General features: G+C 42.2%; 1 protein-coding gene across 5 annotated transcripts in view; it reads right to left on the bottom strand.

The window, feature by feature from the left end:
• Galk2 (galactokinase 2) overlaps window positions 1–15185 on the bottom strand; it is a 118169-nt gene that overhangs the window by 77987 nt on the left and 24997 nt on the right. For all 5 annotated transcript variants that reach the window (XM_075962040.1, XM_075962041.1, XM_075962042.1 and 2 more), the window contains 2 exons: window positions 13894–13984; window positions 9981–10127 (listed from right to left, as the gene is read on the bottom strand). In XM_075962040.1, coding sequence (XP_075818155.1) covers window positions 9981–10127; window positions 13894–13984 — 238 coding nt within the window. The remainder of the gene's footprint in view (window positions 1–9980; window positions 10128–13893; window positions 13985–15185) is intronic.

Below are 15185 nucleotides of genomic sequence, written 5' to 3'. Positions count from 1 at the left end.
CAAGAGTGGAGACTTCCTGGATTTGTTTACAGTTGTATCTCCGATGTCTACAGTGAAACCTGGCATATAGTAGCTGTTGGATAAATGTCTCCAAGCCACTATCTACAGGACTTAGGATATTAAATTTAGCAGTGCCTAAAAATCTATCTTCCCTGGCAGCAGCCCTCATAGATCCAATGCCGTTCCTATGAAAACACGGTGTGTTTCGCCTAACAAACAAGATTCTTGATACCAACTACAAGTTTCACTACCTATGTCAATGAACCACAGCCTCCAAGGAAGTGTCCAACCTCTATCCTGGGTTACTTGGAATTGCATGCATTATTTTTAACATGATGTAAAGACATGCATATAAATAATGTCCCCTATACCCACTGTTCCGTGATGGCCACTTCAACCTTCATCAAACACAGTTGCCCCTTGCGTTTCAGTATGGAACATGGACCACCACACTGCTCTCCTTGCCTTGCAGATCCTCCATAGTACACTTGCTTAGACCACCATACCATAAATTCAGGATGTGCACCTTATCCCACTTAGAAAAGGGAGAAGGAATTTGTGAGTAGAAGCCAGTCTAATACACTTTGATGTCTACAACTAGGAGCTAGCTGTAACAGGGTCCCAAGCCAGGAAGCTGTCTCCAGCATCCTTACAAGACACTTAGTCCAATAAATAAATAAATAAATAAATAAATAAATAAATAAATAAATAAATAAATAAGACACTTAGTCCTTTGTGGGCTCCAAGAACAGACTGGAACTGAGCATGTAAGTCAGAAGCAAGCTGCACCATGATAAAATAGAACACAAGTGTCCTTGGATAAACCCCCGTGGTGAATTCCCCTGAACAACCAGTCTTGACCTTTGATACCTAAGCTTCGTTAGGGTGGCATTTGTGTTTCCACACGCCACAACTAAGGCCATCTGCCCATCCAAAATCAATCAAGACTGGCAAATGCCATACTGTATCTACACCCCACTTCCCTGTGTTTTAGAATGTATAAGCTTTGTGTTCATCAGAAAACAGTCATTGGACAAAACCTTTGAGTCTTGTGAGTGTATCTATCATGGACTTCTGCAAGATCACCCTCACCCCTCCTACTTCTCCCACAGACCCTTTTCTCTGCTTTTAAGTCTTTTTTTAAAAAATCTAGATTCTGCTTGAGGGGGGAATGTGGTATTTCTGAAGCTGGCTCATTTTAACACATTTGAAAATCTCCAGGTGTTCCCATTTTCCTACAAATGGCATGAGGTTTTTTTTTCTTAACAGCTGAATGGTACCCCACTGTGTGTATGCACCATGCTTGCTTTGCCCACTTGTCTGCTGCTGGACACCTCAGCTGATTCTCTAATGTTCTGCTGTGAACAGTTGTTCAGTTCATGGGCATGCAAGTGTCTCTACCGAATGCTGACTTCAGCTATGTAGTGGACTGTCTTAGGGTTTCTATTGCTGTGAAGAGACACCATGACCACAGAAAACATTTAATGATGGTGGCTCACTTACAGATTTAGAGATTCAGTCCACTATCATCATGGCAGACAGCACAATGGAATGCAGGCAGACGTGATGCTGGAGAAGTAGCTGAGAGCCCCACATCTTTCAGGCAGCAGGAACTCAACTGGGACCCTAGGAGGTGTCCTGAGCATGGGAAACCTCAAAGCCTTGCCCCACAGTGACACATTTCTCTCATACCCACTCCAACAAAGTCACTCCCTATGATATTATGGGGACCAATTACATATAAACAACCACATGGTCTATCTCGATCATAAAATTATTCTATTTTCAGCTTTTTATAATTTACTTATTTGTATTTTATGTGCACTGGTGTTTTGCCCACATGTCTGTGTGAGGGTGTCAGATCCCCTGGAACAGGAGTTAAAGGCAGCTGTGGGCTGCTATGTGGGTGTTGGGAATTGAACCTGGGTCCTTCGGAAGAACAGCCAGTGCTCTTAACACTGAGCCATCTCTCCATGCTTATTTCCACAGCACTATGCTAATTTATGTTCCCACCACAAGCACTAAGGGCTTTTTCTTTGCCCCATCTTTACACACATTTTGTTATTTGATGGGCATTTCCCTGATAAGTGAGGATGAAGGCACTTTTTAAAGATATCTAAATAAGGAAAATCTACATTCACATCCTAAAGTGTCCACATTGTTCAGAGTCCTAGGACACTAGAAGTCAACAGGGAAGACACAGGCATTGATCCACAAAGTAGCTGCTGGTCAAAACCTCATTCCCTGTTTGACATTTAGAAAAACCGTGTGATTTGCCTTATACTCCTGTGGTGTCCCCATCGAAGAAATTTTACTCTTTTTCTAACACTGCAGAAATTAAAGGTTCTGAGCTAAGGAACAATGCATTATAATCTCCCCCACTTAAAATAATAACAAATACACTCCTGCTTAATGCCCTTGCATAGACCATCTGGGTTTTTAGGATGGACTACTGTCATCAGCAGGGATGCCTGTGTTCTCTTCGATCCTGTCACCTAAAGCTCCAAAAGCCTCTCCCAAGTTTGTTGGATTTGGCCATGTTTTAGTGGCTTGTGTTCTCAATGTCTAGCCCTGACACACTGAGTCCCATTGTGCCCCTTCTTTCAGTCTCTTTCTGCTCCTGGTCATTCAGGTCATCTACTGCCTCTCTTCCTTCTTGTGATGCTTACTTCTCCTTCCTATTCTTTACCTTCACCCAAGGGTGACACACACATAGTCTAAAGGAACAAATAGAGCTCAAGGGCTTAGAACTGTAGACGCCTCCAGCTGTCACGCTTCTCGGGTGCTTCAAATAACCACATGATTGAACTGTTTGATCCTTTTTTTTTTTTTTAACAGGGCCTCATTAGGTAGCTTGATCTTGCCTGGAACTCTCTGTGTAAAGCAAGCTAGCCTAAAACACATTAATCTGTCTGCGTCCACCTCCCTAGTGCTAGGGTTAAGATGTGCGCCACCAGACCCAGTCACATCATCTTAAACTCTATTGCTTTCCTAGCACAAAGGATGAGGATTTGGCCCCTCTTACCTTTCCCCTTACCCTTCTTACCTTTCTCAATGACATTATACCAAAAATCTTGATTATAACTTTATCCCTTGTGTCAGTTATTGAGACTACTGTTTATGTGGACACCAAAAACTTGGAAAAATCTTGCATGACTAGTCTTTTTGTTTTTATTTTATTTAGTAACCGCCTAGTACCATCTCCTGCCCATCACTGGATATCCACATAAGCCTCAAGCCCTACACAAGCTCTGAAAACCTCTCACCCTACTTTCACATGTGGTTAGGTTAGATTTCTTGTTTTCAGCGGTTAAGATGTGGAAGTTCCATTTCTTCCCATCCCACTTTTAATTTGTTCTGTGCTGGTTCTAATCCACCAGGTGACATGAATGCTGGGCACGGCTCTTCACTCCTTCCTAGATTTTTATTTCCTAGTTCCTATGCCATCTTCTTTGTTGGTTTGCTCCCAGGTTTAGGATGGGGCTGGGGGCAGCTAGGTCCCTCCATTTTTTACATGTTACAGGTTAAAGTGTTTTATCCTATTCTCACAGCTGATTATTAAAGTCAAAAGTCACTGACATCTCAAAAACATTGCTGCATGGTCTAGTATCTTCCAATGCCCATTTGAGGAGTACTTCCATTCCTGGTCCTTCAGTTATAATGTCTTCACTTTCTTACTCCTTAGTCTTTATTACTCTTAGCTCTTGAGTTTCAAAATTCCCACCAGCAGCTCTGGTCTGGCCATCCTCATTTATTATGCAAATACTCAGGGCTCTTTTTAAAACATTACATTTCATATCTGTAGCATATGGGGAGTGGAGGTTGCATGGACACACAAGTACCACAGCCTGCAAGTGGGGGTCAGCGCTAAGACTTCAAGAGTCTATGCTCTCCCTCCACCCACGGGTCTGGGCACCAAACTGCAGCTTGCAGGCTTGGCAGCCTTTGCCCACTGAGCTTCTCACTGGCCGCAGTGAGGGCTTTTCTCTCTGTCTCTATTCTGCTAAGTCATGCACTGTCCCCCAGTCACTTTCTAGCTTTGTATCTTAGAGTCTCGGGATATTTTTATCTCTTTGGTGTATCAAAGACAGAGCTTGTATTTACATTTCTTAATCAGACTTGTTGTTTTTAACTGCATTTAATTGCATTTTCATTTTGGGGAAATAGTATCACTTTTAGTGGCTGCTCTCACTGTTTCTTCTAAATAGCTGAAATTTTCTGGAATTGATTCACAAATTTTCTTATTCTTTTCACCCCCCTATTATCCATCCCTTTTTTTCTTTGTTACCAGATAATTTTTCCAATCCTTTTATTTGATTTTCCTATGCTGGCGATTTCATTTTTCATATATGAAATTTTTTGTCATCTGTTCTTTAATCAAGCACTTAGTTTTTTCTCATCAGACTGAGGACAGCATTGCCTATCCTACTAATTCCTTCATTTTCTCTACTTTGCTCTGTCTGCTTCATTTTAGATGTTCTCTTCCAAAATCAGATGATCCTCTGAGTAAGTCAGTAAAGCACAAAGCTTTGGAAATCACTTGTGACAGGGGCACACTGCACGCCATGAGATTGCATTCACGGAGTTTCCTCTGAGGACACGCTGGCATTTCCGGTAAGGTGAGAGTTGGTAAGGCTGCCAGTGTGCTAAAGCCGACCTGAGCACTGGGAAGTAGAAGTTTCACTGTTCGGAAGCAAAATATTCTTCAATTTCCCAGTTACCAAATCCATTTCCTGCCTTGCCTTTCTCGGTGGTCAGTGCCCTTAAATCCAGAAAGTCTCTGGGGTTTCTCCACAGACTGGTGCACATGGGACGGGGTGGACCCAGGTAAGACAGGGCTACAAGGGTCTAATTGGTCCCCAACTAAAAACACTCCCCACCTTGCCCCACCCTGTCATTCTACCCTGCCTTCTTCCTGCCCTTCCCTGAGACTGCGGGGTGAGTCAGCTTGCTTCTATCTATGTCTCCTCCGCGGCACTTAGCTCCGACCTTTCTTCATTCTGCTAAGTCATACGGCATTCTCCCATCCACTTCTCATCTTTGTGCTTTGTGCTTTCGGGTTTATCAAAGACAGAACTTGTATTTACGTTTCTTAATCTTCCCTGGAAGCGAAGCCTGAGTGCAGGCTGGCGGAGGAAAGCGCAGCTGTTCCTTTATTCTGGCATCTTGAAGCAGGAAAAAGAGTGCCTTTCCTTTTCCCCAGTGCTTTACCGTGCTGCCTGCTCCGCTGCCACCTGTCGCCGCCACTCATCCCTTTTGTTCTCTGGAATCTTTATGGCAATAGGCATTGTTTTACTGGCTTTCCCCAGAAACCTTTAGTTTATTAATGAATGTTAATAACTTCCACATCTACATGCAGTGAGTGCCGCTAACTGGCATATCCAATGTGAAAGAACTAGAAATGTTTCAGTCACCCATCCCTGTGGGCCCTCACTAGTTATCCCGACCTCTGTCCCCAGCCCCTGTAGTACCACAGTAGGCTCTGGCCCGAGATGCGCCTCTGCAGACAGCTCCCCGGCTCATATCACCCCTTGTCATTTCCATCCATGTTACCCTGTTATTCTCCTATTGCTAGACATCAACAACGCTGCCCCCAAGCTGCTCCTAACACTGTGGCTTCTGACTTCACCAAGGAACTCTTTCTGGACCGTTCCCCGGGCCTGGAGCCTCGACAGATGCCTTTATCACTCTCGCCTCAGCCAGACTCTGCGCACCGTTTGTTTCTTATCAGGGTACTAACTAAAACACAAATAAAACGGAAGATTGGGAACTATCTCATGTCTACAGTCCACCGAATTCTTGTGCTTTTGATGTTGTAAGAGCCACATGTATAGTTGGCACTTAAAGACCCTGAGAAATTATGTTTTTCCTTTCAATCAAGATTTGGTCTCATTTCAATAAGTGAACAAATCAATAACTAAACCCCTCTTTATAATTATGCTTCTCTAGAAAATATCAACATAAATATGGTCAGGAAGCTTAGATTGTCGGGTAGAGTTGGGGCACACACATTGTTCCCTCTGTGCTCAAAGCACTGGACTCAGTAAGTACTGACTATATATATATATATATATATATATATATATATATATATAATTTTTAATTGGGGAACTAAAGACAGCCGAATTTAATTCTAAAAGCTCAAGTGTTTCTTTTTCTTTTATCTTTTTTTCCCCTTAGACATTTATATTAAGGGTCAGAAAAATACAAAAAAAAAAAAAGCTTCATCCTCCCATTAAAAAAAAAAAGTGATGTTTTTGACTTCAGCCCTCCCTCTCTGTGTGCACTGACAGACTTTTATATCTAATGAACTTTCCCCTTCTGCTACTGCCCACAAAACCTGCAGTCCCCTCCTGGTGTATGGCATGGAGTCTCCTCAGATCCTACTTTCTTGGCCTCCTGGCAGCAGCTCACAAGCCACCACTCACTTGACAAAGGGCCGTCTCCCTTGTCTTTGCTGCTCCTCCTTTCTGGTTTCCCTCCTCTCAGACTACTCTCCAGCCTCCTCAATAGAAGCTGCTGGGCCCTTGCCTCACTCTTGTTCCCCAGCACGGCGGCGTCTCAGCCCACTCTACCTACCAGGCCTGGCTTCCCCCACTCCGGAGGCCTCAAAGGGCAATGAAAGATGAACAACGTAGTCCAGGCCACTATGCCAGCCAGAGGCTGGGGAGTCTGGGGACAGCCTAGGAAGGACACCCTGTCTCAAAAGCTAGAGTTAGTTGTAAAACAGATGATCCTGAAAGGAACCTGACCACCAGAGGTGTTGTTCACAACTGAGAAGCTCTATGTGTCTATGTCACATTGTCATCTAGATCCCTACTCCAGGGCACCACACACAGCCAGAAACTAGGAAAAAACCCTTTGACTCTGTTGTTCTCTACCCTCACAACCAATCGATGCCCACAGCTTACTGGTTCTGTCCAAGATGGACCTTAAACTGAATATCCAATTCCTTCCATTCTCACCCCGACTCCTGCACACTAAATCACCTCTTTATTGCTAATATTGTTACTTTCAATCTATAGCATACCCATTGTGATCTTTCTCAGATACGGATAAAATCATGTTATCCTCTTCTTAAAATTAAAGCCAGCAATTGTTCCCCACTACTCTCTACATGACGTTCAAATTACTCAACTTCTCAGCATCTGGTCTCTAATATGATCCAGTTACTATAGGCTCCAGCCATCATGAACATCTTTTAGTTTCTACAACAATCCAAAATAATTTTACTCCCACTGTGTCCCTTTCATCTGCTAACACAATTATCTGATGTTGTTTCATCATCATATTCCCTGTCCTCCTTTCTTCAAAACATTCAGGCTGGGTGTGGTGGCACATGCCTTTAATCCCAGAACTTGGGAAGCAAAGTCAGGTGGATCTCTGTGAGTTCGAGGCCAGCCTGATCTACATAGCGAGTTCCAGGAAAGCCAGGGCTACACAGAGAGAGACCCTATCTAAAAACAAAACAAAACACAATAGAATTTACATCACCCATTGGTCTATAGTCTGGGAAGTCCAAAATTAAGGAGCTCTACCTTGTGAAGGTACTGTTAGTATTTCTAGACTAACATCTGTAAGTCTTTAAGTCCTTGGTATCTCAGCTTACATGTGCTCTCTGAATCTCAGTTAGACCTGCAACTCCATCACACTTCTTAACCACGTCACATTCTCTTATAGCTGCTCTTTATCTGCATCTATTAAAATCACCGACATAGTGAAGTCAACCCCATTTATTTATTTCAGCCATGCCATAGCATTTCCAGCACAAAGGTGTCATTCAACAATAAGGGTTAGATGCTGTGATTTAGATAGGAAATGCCCCCGCAACTTGTGTTGAAGGCTTTGGTCCCCAGCTGGTGTGTCACTGTAGAGAGTGATTGGATCATGGGGGTATTGACCAGATCAACAACTAATGCATTAATTAGACTGATTAGTTCAAAGCTGAATGAGCTATTAGGGGCTGGTGCCTTATAGAGGAAGTGAGTCCCTGGGAGCATGAAATTGAAGACTATATCTTATCACCAACCTTCCTCCCTCCCTCCTCCCCTCCCTTCTTCCCCCCTCCCTGTCTATCATGAACAGCTTTACTTTATCCTGCCCTTGTACCCCATATTCTGCCATGCACAGACCTACAACAATGTAGACAGCGAACTGTAAACTGAAATCACAGAAACTGAGCTAAATGAGTCTTTTCTCCCTTAAACTGTTCATCTTGGGTATTTTATTACAACAAGCAGACTAAAATAAATGATTGCTAAGCTAGCTATCAGATTAAAGCTTGTGCCAGAGAAGGCATAGGTCACATACAAATTTTTCTTTCCCAAATAGTACTGCAGTGAGCAAGCTAATTTTCCCATGAAACAAGCATGTTTATAACAAGGGAATTCTAAATCTTTGTTTTCTTTTTTTATTTCTCCATTTCCCATATATAAAATTTTCACTATAAAAATTTAAACACACTTTTTACAAACGAAGAATATTGCTAGCTTTCTCTTTCTCTGCCTACTGCCTAGTCTGTTCCCAAACAACCTGTGAGCTTTGGTTTACATGTATGGGTTTAAAACAGTGGTTCTTGGGGCTGGAGAGATGGCTCAGCAGTTAAGAGCACTGACTGCTCTTCCAAAGGTCCTGAGTTCAATTCCCAGCAACCACATGGTGGCTCACAACCATCTGTAATGAGGTCTGGTGCCCTCTTCTGGCCTTCAGGCATACAAGCAGAAAGAATATTGTATAATAAATAAATAAAATAAGTTTAAAAAAAATTCAGCATGAACAAAAGCAACACACCTTTAAAAAAAACAGTGATTCTCAAACTGTGGATCGGGACCTCTTTGGGGTCACATATCAGATACCCTGCATATCAGATATTTACATTACAACTTATAGCAGTAGCAAAATTCAGCTAAGAAGTACCAACAGAAATAATGTTATGATCGGGTCACCACAAGACGAACTGTATTAAAGGGTCACAGCATTAGGAAGATTGGGAACCACTGGGGGGAAAAAAAACCTGCAATAACCTTTCTCTTAAAGCACAACACCCAAGTTCTAATTAAATCTTAGCACACCTGCTCTGAACTGCAAAACCAGAGATATATGCAAACTTGTAATGGTGTTCTGACCTCAAGTAGGATTCAAGTTTCCTTAAGGTATGCTTCCTCTTTGAAGGAATAATTTTGGAATTTATTTCAGTGACTAACCTACTGGTATTGGGTATTAACAGACATGAATTTGGTTGCTTTCTTGCCTATTCCTGATGTAGGTAGGTCTTCTATCTATCTGTTGCTTTCATTGGTTAATTAATAAAGAAAACTGCTTGGCCTGATAGGTCAGAACATAGGTGGGTGGAGTAGACAGAACAGAATGCTGGGAAGACGGTGGTTAGAATCTTCCCAATAAGCTACCAGTTTGTGATGGTACACAGATTATTAGATATGGGTTGATCAAGATGTGAGAGTTAGCCAATAAAAGGCTAAAGCTAATGGGCCAGGCAGTGTTTTAATGAGTACAATTTGTGTGTTGTTATTTCAGGTGTAAAGCTAGCCATGCAGGAGCCAGGCAGAACAAACAGCTCCTTCTACATATTCCCTGTGCTTTCTGTCCACTGCCTATCAATACTTAAGGTTTTAGATGGGGTGGGGGAACAGCTCCAACCTCAAGGCCTAAACTGTCTTGCTCTTAATGTATCTTGTCAACAATCAGGAGACTTTTTTAAAGTGATGCTTCTACTCAAGCTCCGCATATAATCCAAGGACAACTCACTACAGTCGCATAGCTGATTGGATGTCTGGAGACTATCAGCACCCCTCCAGTGACCAACCTTAGACCAAACATGTTAGATTACAACACTTGCCCACAGATGCTGGCTTTTCCTTTCCAGTTAAGACAGGTTGTCAGCATCAAGGAAGATGTTCTTCCTGACTTTCCAATGAAGATGCTGTCTAGAAGGTTTTCTGGTTAATGTCACGGGTACTGACCTTGGATAGACTCATTCCCAGCACTGTGAGAGTCACTAGCCCAGCACAGCAGACCAGAGCACTGGAGCTGGAGAGGCCCGAACCTGGGGGAATGTTTCCATCTACCAGACAGTTCATCCCCGTCAGTTTACTAAGACCAAAGTGTTCCTAGGAAAGAAAGAGCAACACGGAAATAGTCATTTCGGGGTTGGATTCAAGAGGCAGTAGAAACTTCTATTCTTCCAGAGAGGGAAGAAAGTCTACCAACAGATGCTAAGCTGTTGTAGAAACTGGTATGATTCAACACAGTGGAAGCTACCCATGCCATCTGATTTAATGGCCCTTGCCCACAATGTGAGGCAATCTGACAGTGACTTTTCGTTTTGTTCAACGAAAATTTACTGATTTTCTTCCTAAATTGCCTTGAATGGTTTTTCTTTGAATATTAACTGATTTGAACAAGTATAGTAAACCTAAAAAGCAACCAGAATTCAAATTGCCCAGCAAGGCAAGAATTCCCCTCTACCAGTGAGCGGGCTGAGCTTCAGCCCGCCAGCATCTGGTATAAAGTTTAACCCAACAGCAGCTGTTTCCAGGGTGTTTGGCCTCAGGAGGCCCTGTGAAGAAGCGAAGCTCATAGCTCTATCAACTCCATTTTTTATAGAGAAAAACGTAAGCACTGGGGGATTAAGAGATCGTCCTGGAGATCACACGAAGGACCCTGGGAGACTCAAGACTCTAAGACTTTCCCAAAATCATGCAAAGGATGCTGGGATTGGGACCCAAGACTGAGTCCCAGTTAGGACTTCTCCACCCATGTGGAAGATGGGGTCTCTACCATTAAATGTCTGTCAGTTATATGAGGAAATTCAGAGTTTTTATAGGAGTTATTGATAGAATTTAGCTTTAAAGGCAGTCAGATTAAAATTTAGTGTAAATGATACTGAAGGCCCCAGAGGAGGAAGAGAAATTTTCTACCAACAGTGAAGGCCAATTAAACCAGACTCTGGAATAAAGGTAGAAATCTCTAATGTGCTTGAACTGATGTGTAAAATCGGATTTGGGGTGATATCATATTATAATCTTTGTTTAGAATTGAAAATAAATGCAGCACTTCAGTGAAAACGTGGTCTTCCTCAGAAACTTCTCAAATAACTCAAGACCAAAGTATGAGGGAGAAACTACTACATTACCTAATTATGCATTTCATCATACATATTCTTCTAGGGAGAAATTTCAATAAGCAAGTTAGACTAGTCAAAGGAACAACAAAACGCTGTGAATAAAGACTGTTTTTGTCCTTAATTTTTTGTCCTTTTTTCTTCCTTGGCAAAAGTCATGCGCCACAAAAGACAAGAGTCAGATGTGCTTCCTGACTCCAAGTCATCTTAAACTCTCCTTCCAGAAACACAAACAAATTATACACTGAAGACATGCTGCTGCCAACGCCCCTGCACACAGAACGCCAGGCAGCCCACTCAGAAGCTGCAGTCCTGGGGAGTGCTGTACTGAAGACATGCTGCTGCCAACGCCCCTGCACACAGAACGCCAGGCAGCCCGCGCAGAAGCGGCAGTCCTGGGGAGTGCTATACATTTAACCATAAATGATCCACAGAGCGTCTTGAATGTGAATCATACTAGCAGACTTAGTACACAGTGTTTAAGTTCAAAAGTCATAGCACGCTGGAAACACAAATGGGCTGTGCCAAATACTGACTAGCTCTATCCCAGAAGGATAACATGTTCAATTTCACATAAACAGATCATCCCTTGGATCTTTCTAGTATTTTAATTTGAAGTTTCTGGACTGGTTAACACTGAAATGACTTTTTTTTCTCCAAAAGTTCATTGTACAAACCTGTGTTTTTGCACATAAGTTGTCAAATCAAAGAGAAAGGTTTAAAGCCCTTAAAAGGATGCAAAACAATACAAGAAGATAGATGATTGATAGATAGATAGATAGATAGATAGATAGATAGATAGATAGATAGATGATATATAGATAGATAGTTGATAGATAGATAGATAGATAGATAGATAGATGATAGATAAGATAGATAGATAGTAGATAGATAGTTGATACATAGATAGTTGATAGATAGATAGATAGATAGATAGATAGATAGATGATAGATAGATAGATAGATAGATAGATAGATAGATAGATGATATATAGATAGATAGTTGATAGATAGATAGATAGATGATAGATAAGATAGATAGATAGTAGATAGATAGTTGATACATAGATAGTTGATACATAGATAGTTGATAGATAGATAGATAGATAGATAGATGATAGATAGATAGATAGATAGATAGATAGATAGATAGATAGATAGATAGATAGTAGATAGATAATTTTCCCGTACGGTACAAAAAGGCATGTTTTTTTAAGGAAGGTCAAATTGCATTTGCCTGACCAGTGCTTCCAAATCCTCTAATTCCCACTAATGTGGATGACAATCCAGATGATTTGAAGATTTAAAACAGGCCAATAACTTTTCCCAGAAGTTATTACCATGTGTCTGGAAAAAAGGCACATTCTCAAGAAATGAACACTGTACTCCTAGGCCAGACCTCCATGACAGCAGGACTACACGTCCCAAGTCACTCTGCTGGGCTTCTGGGACAGCCATGTCACTGAGCCCTAAGCTTCTTGGGACAGTTTCAGATAGGACCTCCAGGCCACTTGGATCTTAAGCTCTCAAAAAATAAATAAGTAAACAAAATAGAAAAGCATATTTGCTCATTTCCTTTTGATTCACAAAGACAAAAGGTCTATTTCTTAATATCCTTTATCTGTGATATTACCAGAGTCACTACATCTAAAATAATTATTGAGTGGGTGTCGATTTTTAAATTAAAGTTAAGGAGTTGACGCAGTGGCTAAAATCATCTGTGGCTCTTACAAAGGAAGACCTGGGTTCGATCCCAGGCACCACATGGCAGCTCACAACAGTCTGTAACAGATCTGACACACTCTTCTGCATTCTGTGGGCACCAGGAATGCATGTGGTGCAGAGACACACATGCAGGCAAAACACCCACACACATAAAATAAAAACAAATAAATCACCAGGCGGTGGCAGCACACACCTTTAATCCTAGCACTTGGGAGGCAGAGGCAGGCAGATCTCCATGAGTTTGAGACCAACCTGGTCTACAAAGTGAGTTCCAGGACAGCCAGCCAGGGCTGTTACACAGAGAAACCTGTCTCAAGAAATTTAATAAAATAAAATAAAATAAAAATAATAAAGATCTTTTTATCTCTTTTTAATTATAAAAAATTAGCACAAAAGAAACATAAGAGTGTTTCTGAAAACAGGAAGTATTAGATTTCCGTTTGTGCTTCACACAATCTAAACTACGAGAAAAAGTCCTGTCTCGCACACAGCGCTAGGCTTTTAGGCAGAGATCGCGTCGATGTTTCTAGGAAGCTACTCACAGTGATGCCTCTCACTAAATCCCTTTCCCTCTCACCTGGACGAGAAGAAACAAGGCTAGCTGCCATTCTCAAATACCTAAGGGTTCCAGTATCATGGCGTCCTCGCAACAGCTCTTCATTGAAGAGCAGTGACATCATTTTACAGATAAAGCCAAGACAATGCAAATTAACAAAGCCAAACCAAGCCCACATTCAAATGTACGGCTGCTCTATGTCCCATTCCAGTACACTCCTGCGTCTCCCACGAACAGAACATAAATACCAGGACAGCCTCTCCCTTGTGGCATATTTAATGATGCCAGTCAGATAAAAATCATGACTGCCCCGGATACACACTACTCGGAAGCAGTCATGCCTTCCCCACCCTCAGAAACAGAAGCTAGCCAAATGCAAGAAGAGCTTCAGTACTGAAAGGAGACCACGGCATAATGAGTAAATCTAGAATAACATGAATATCATCTCAAAGGCTAGTCGGAGTCAATTTACCTGGATTCCTTTAAATCCACATAGGAAGTAGTTGTGCCATACCGGTTTGGTTTTGTCAATATGGATGTTATTAGCACTAGTACTGAAGTCTCTGGGGGAAAAAACAAAAGCAAGCCCCATTAATTTAAGTCTGTTTGACTAGAGAGACAAAAAAATCAATGGCTGACTGCTACCCTCTTGTGACAAAATAGTGGTACTGCGTATTCTTTTCTTTTTACCTTCAATACATTTCACAGCCCCCTGCAAACAGCGAACACCTCCAGCTGCTGAAGGCTGAGAGCCCCAATGGCTAATCTACCTCTAATTGATCCTTTTAATTTCCAAAATCTGATAGGAAAGAACATGCTGTAGCGTAATCTACATCCACTCTCTCATTAGCTAGTGTAAACTGCACGACCCTCTGGGCCTGCTACTCAGCAGATGCCCCATTGACACAGAAGTACAATTCTACACTGATATAAATTTATAATTAAATAAACAGCTAATTGAAGAAAAGGGGAAATTAGTTTTCATAATTCAATACCAGGACCAACAGAATGGCTCAGCGGATAGGTAGTTGTCATATAATCCTGTCAGGCCCAGTGAGAAGGCTCAGTGGATAGGTAGTTGTCATATAATCCTGTCAGGCCTGGTGGAAAGGCTCAGTGGATAGGAAGTTGTCATATCATTGTGTCAGGCCCAGCGGATAGGTAGTTATCATATATTCCTGTCAGGCCCAGTGGGGAGGCTCAGTGGATGAGTTCTTGTCATAAAATCCTGTCAGGCAGCCCAGCTGGAAGGCTCAGTGGATAGGTAGTTGTCATATAACCCTGTTAGGCTCGGTGAAATGGCTCAGTGAATAGGTAGTTGTCATATAATCCTGTCAGGCCCAGTGGAATAGCTAGTGGATGAGTTGTCATATAATCCTGTCAGGCCCAGCAGGAAGGCTCAGTGGATAGGTAGTTGTCATATATTCCTGTCAGGCCCAGTGGGAAGGCTCAATGGATAGGTTTTTGTCATATAATCCTGTCAGGCCCAGCAGGAAGGCTCAGTGGATAGGTAGTTGTCATATATTCCTGTCAGGCCCAGTGGGAAGGCTCAATGGATAGGTTTTTGTCATATAATCCTGTCAGGCCCAGCAGGAAGGCTCAGTGGATAGGTAGTTGTCATATATTCCTGTCAGGCCTAGTGGGAAGGCTCAATGGATAGGTTTTTGTCATATAATCCTGTCAGGCCCAGCAGGAAGGCTGAATGGATAGGTAGTTGTCATATAATCCTGTCAGGCCTGGTGGGAAGGCTCAGTGGATAGGTTT

The sequence above is a fragment of the Microtus pennsylvanicus genome, chromosome 2 (genome assembly GCF_037038515.1).
Source record: "Microtus pennsylvanicus isolate mMicPen1 chromosome 2, mMicPen1.hap1, whole genome shotgun sequence".
NCBI lineage: Eukaryota > Metazoa > Chordata > Mammalia > Rodentia > Cricetidae > Microtus > Microtus pennsylvanicus.
This window is presented reverse-complemented; position numbering and strand designations above follow the sequence as displayed.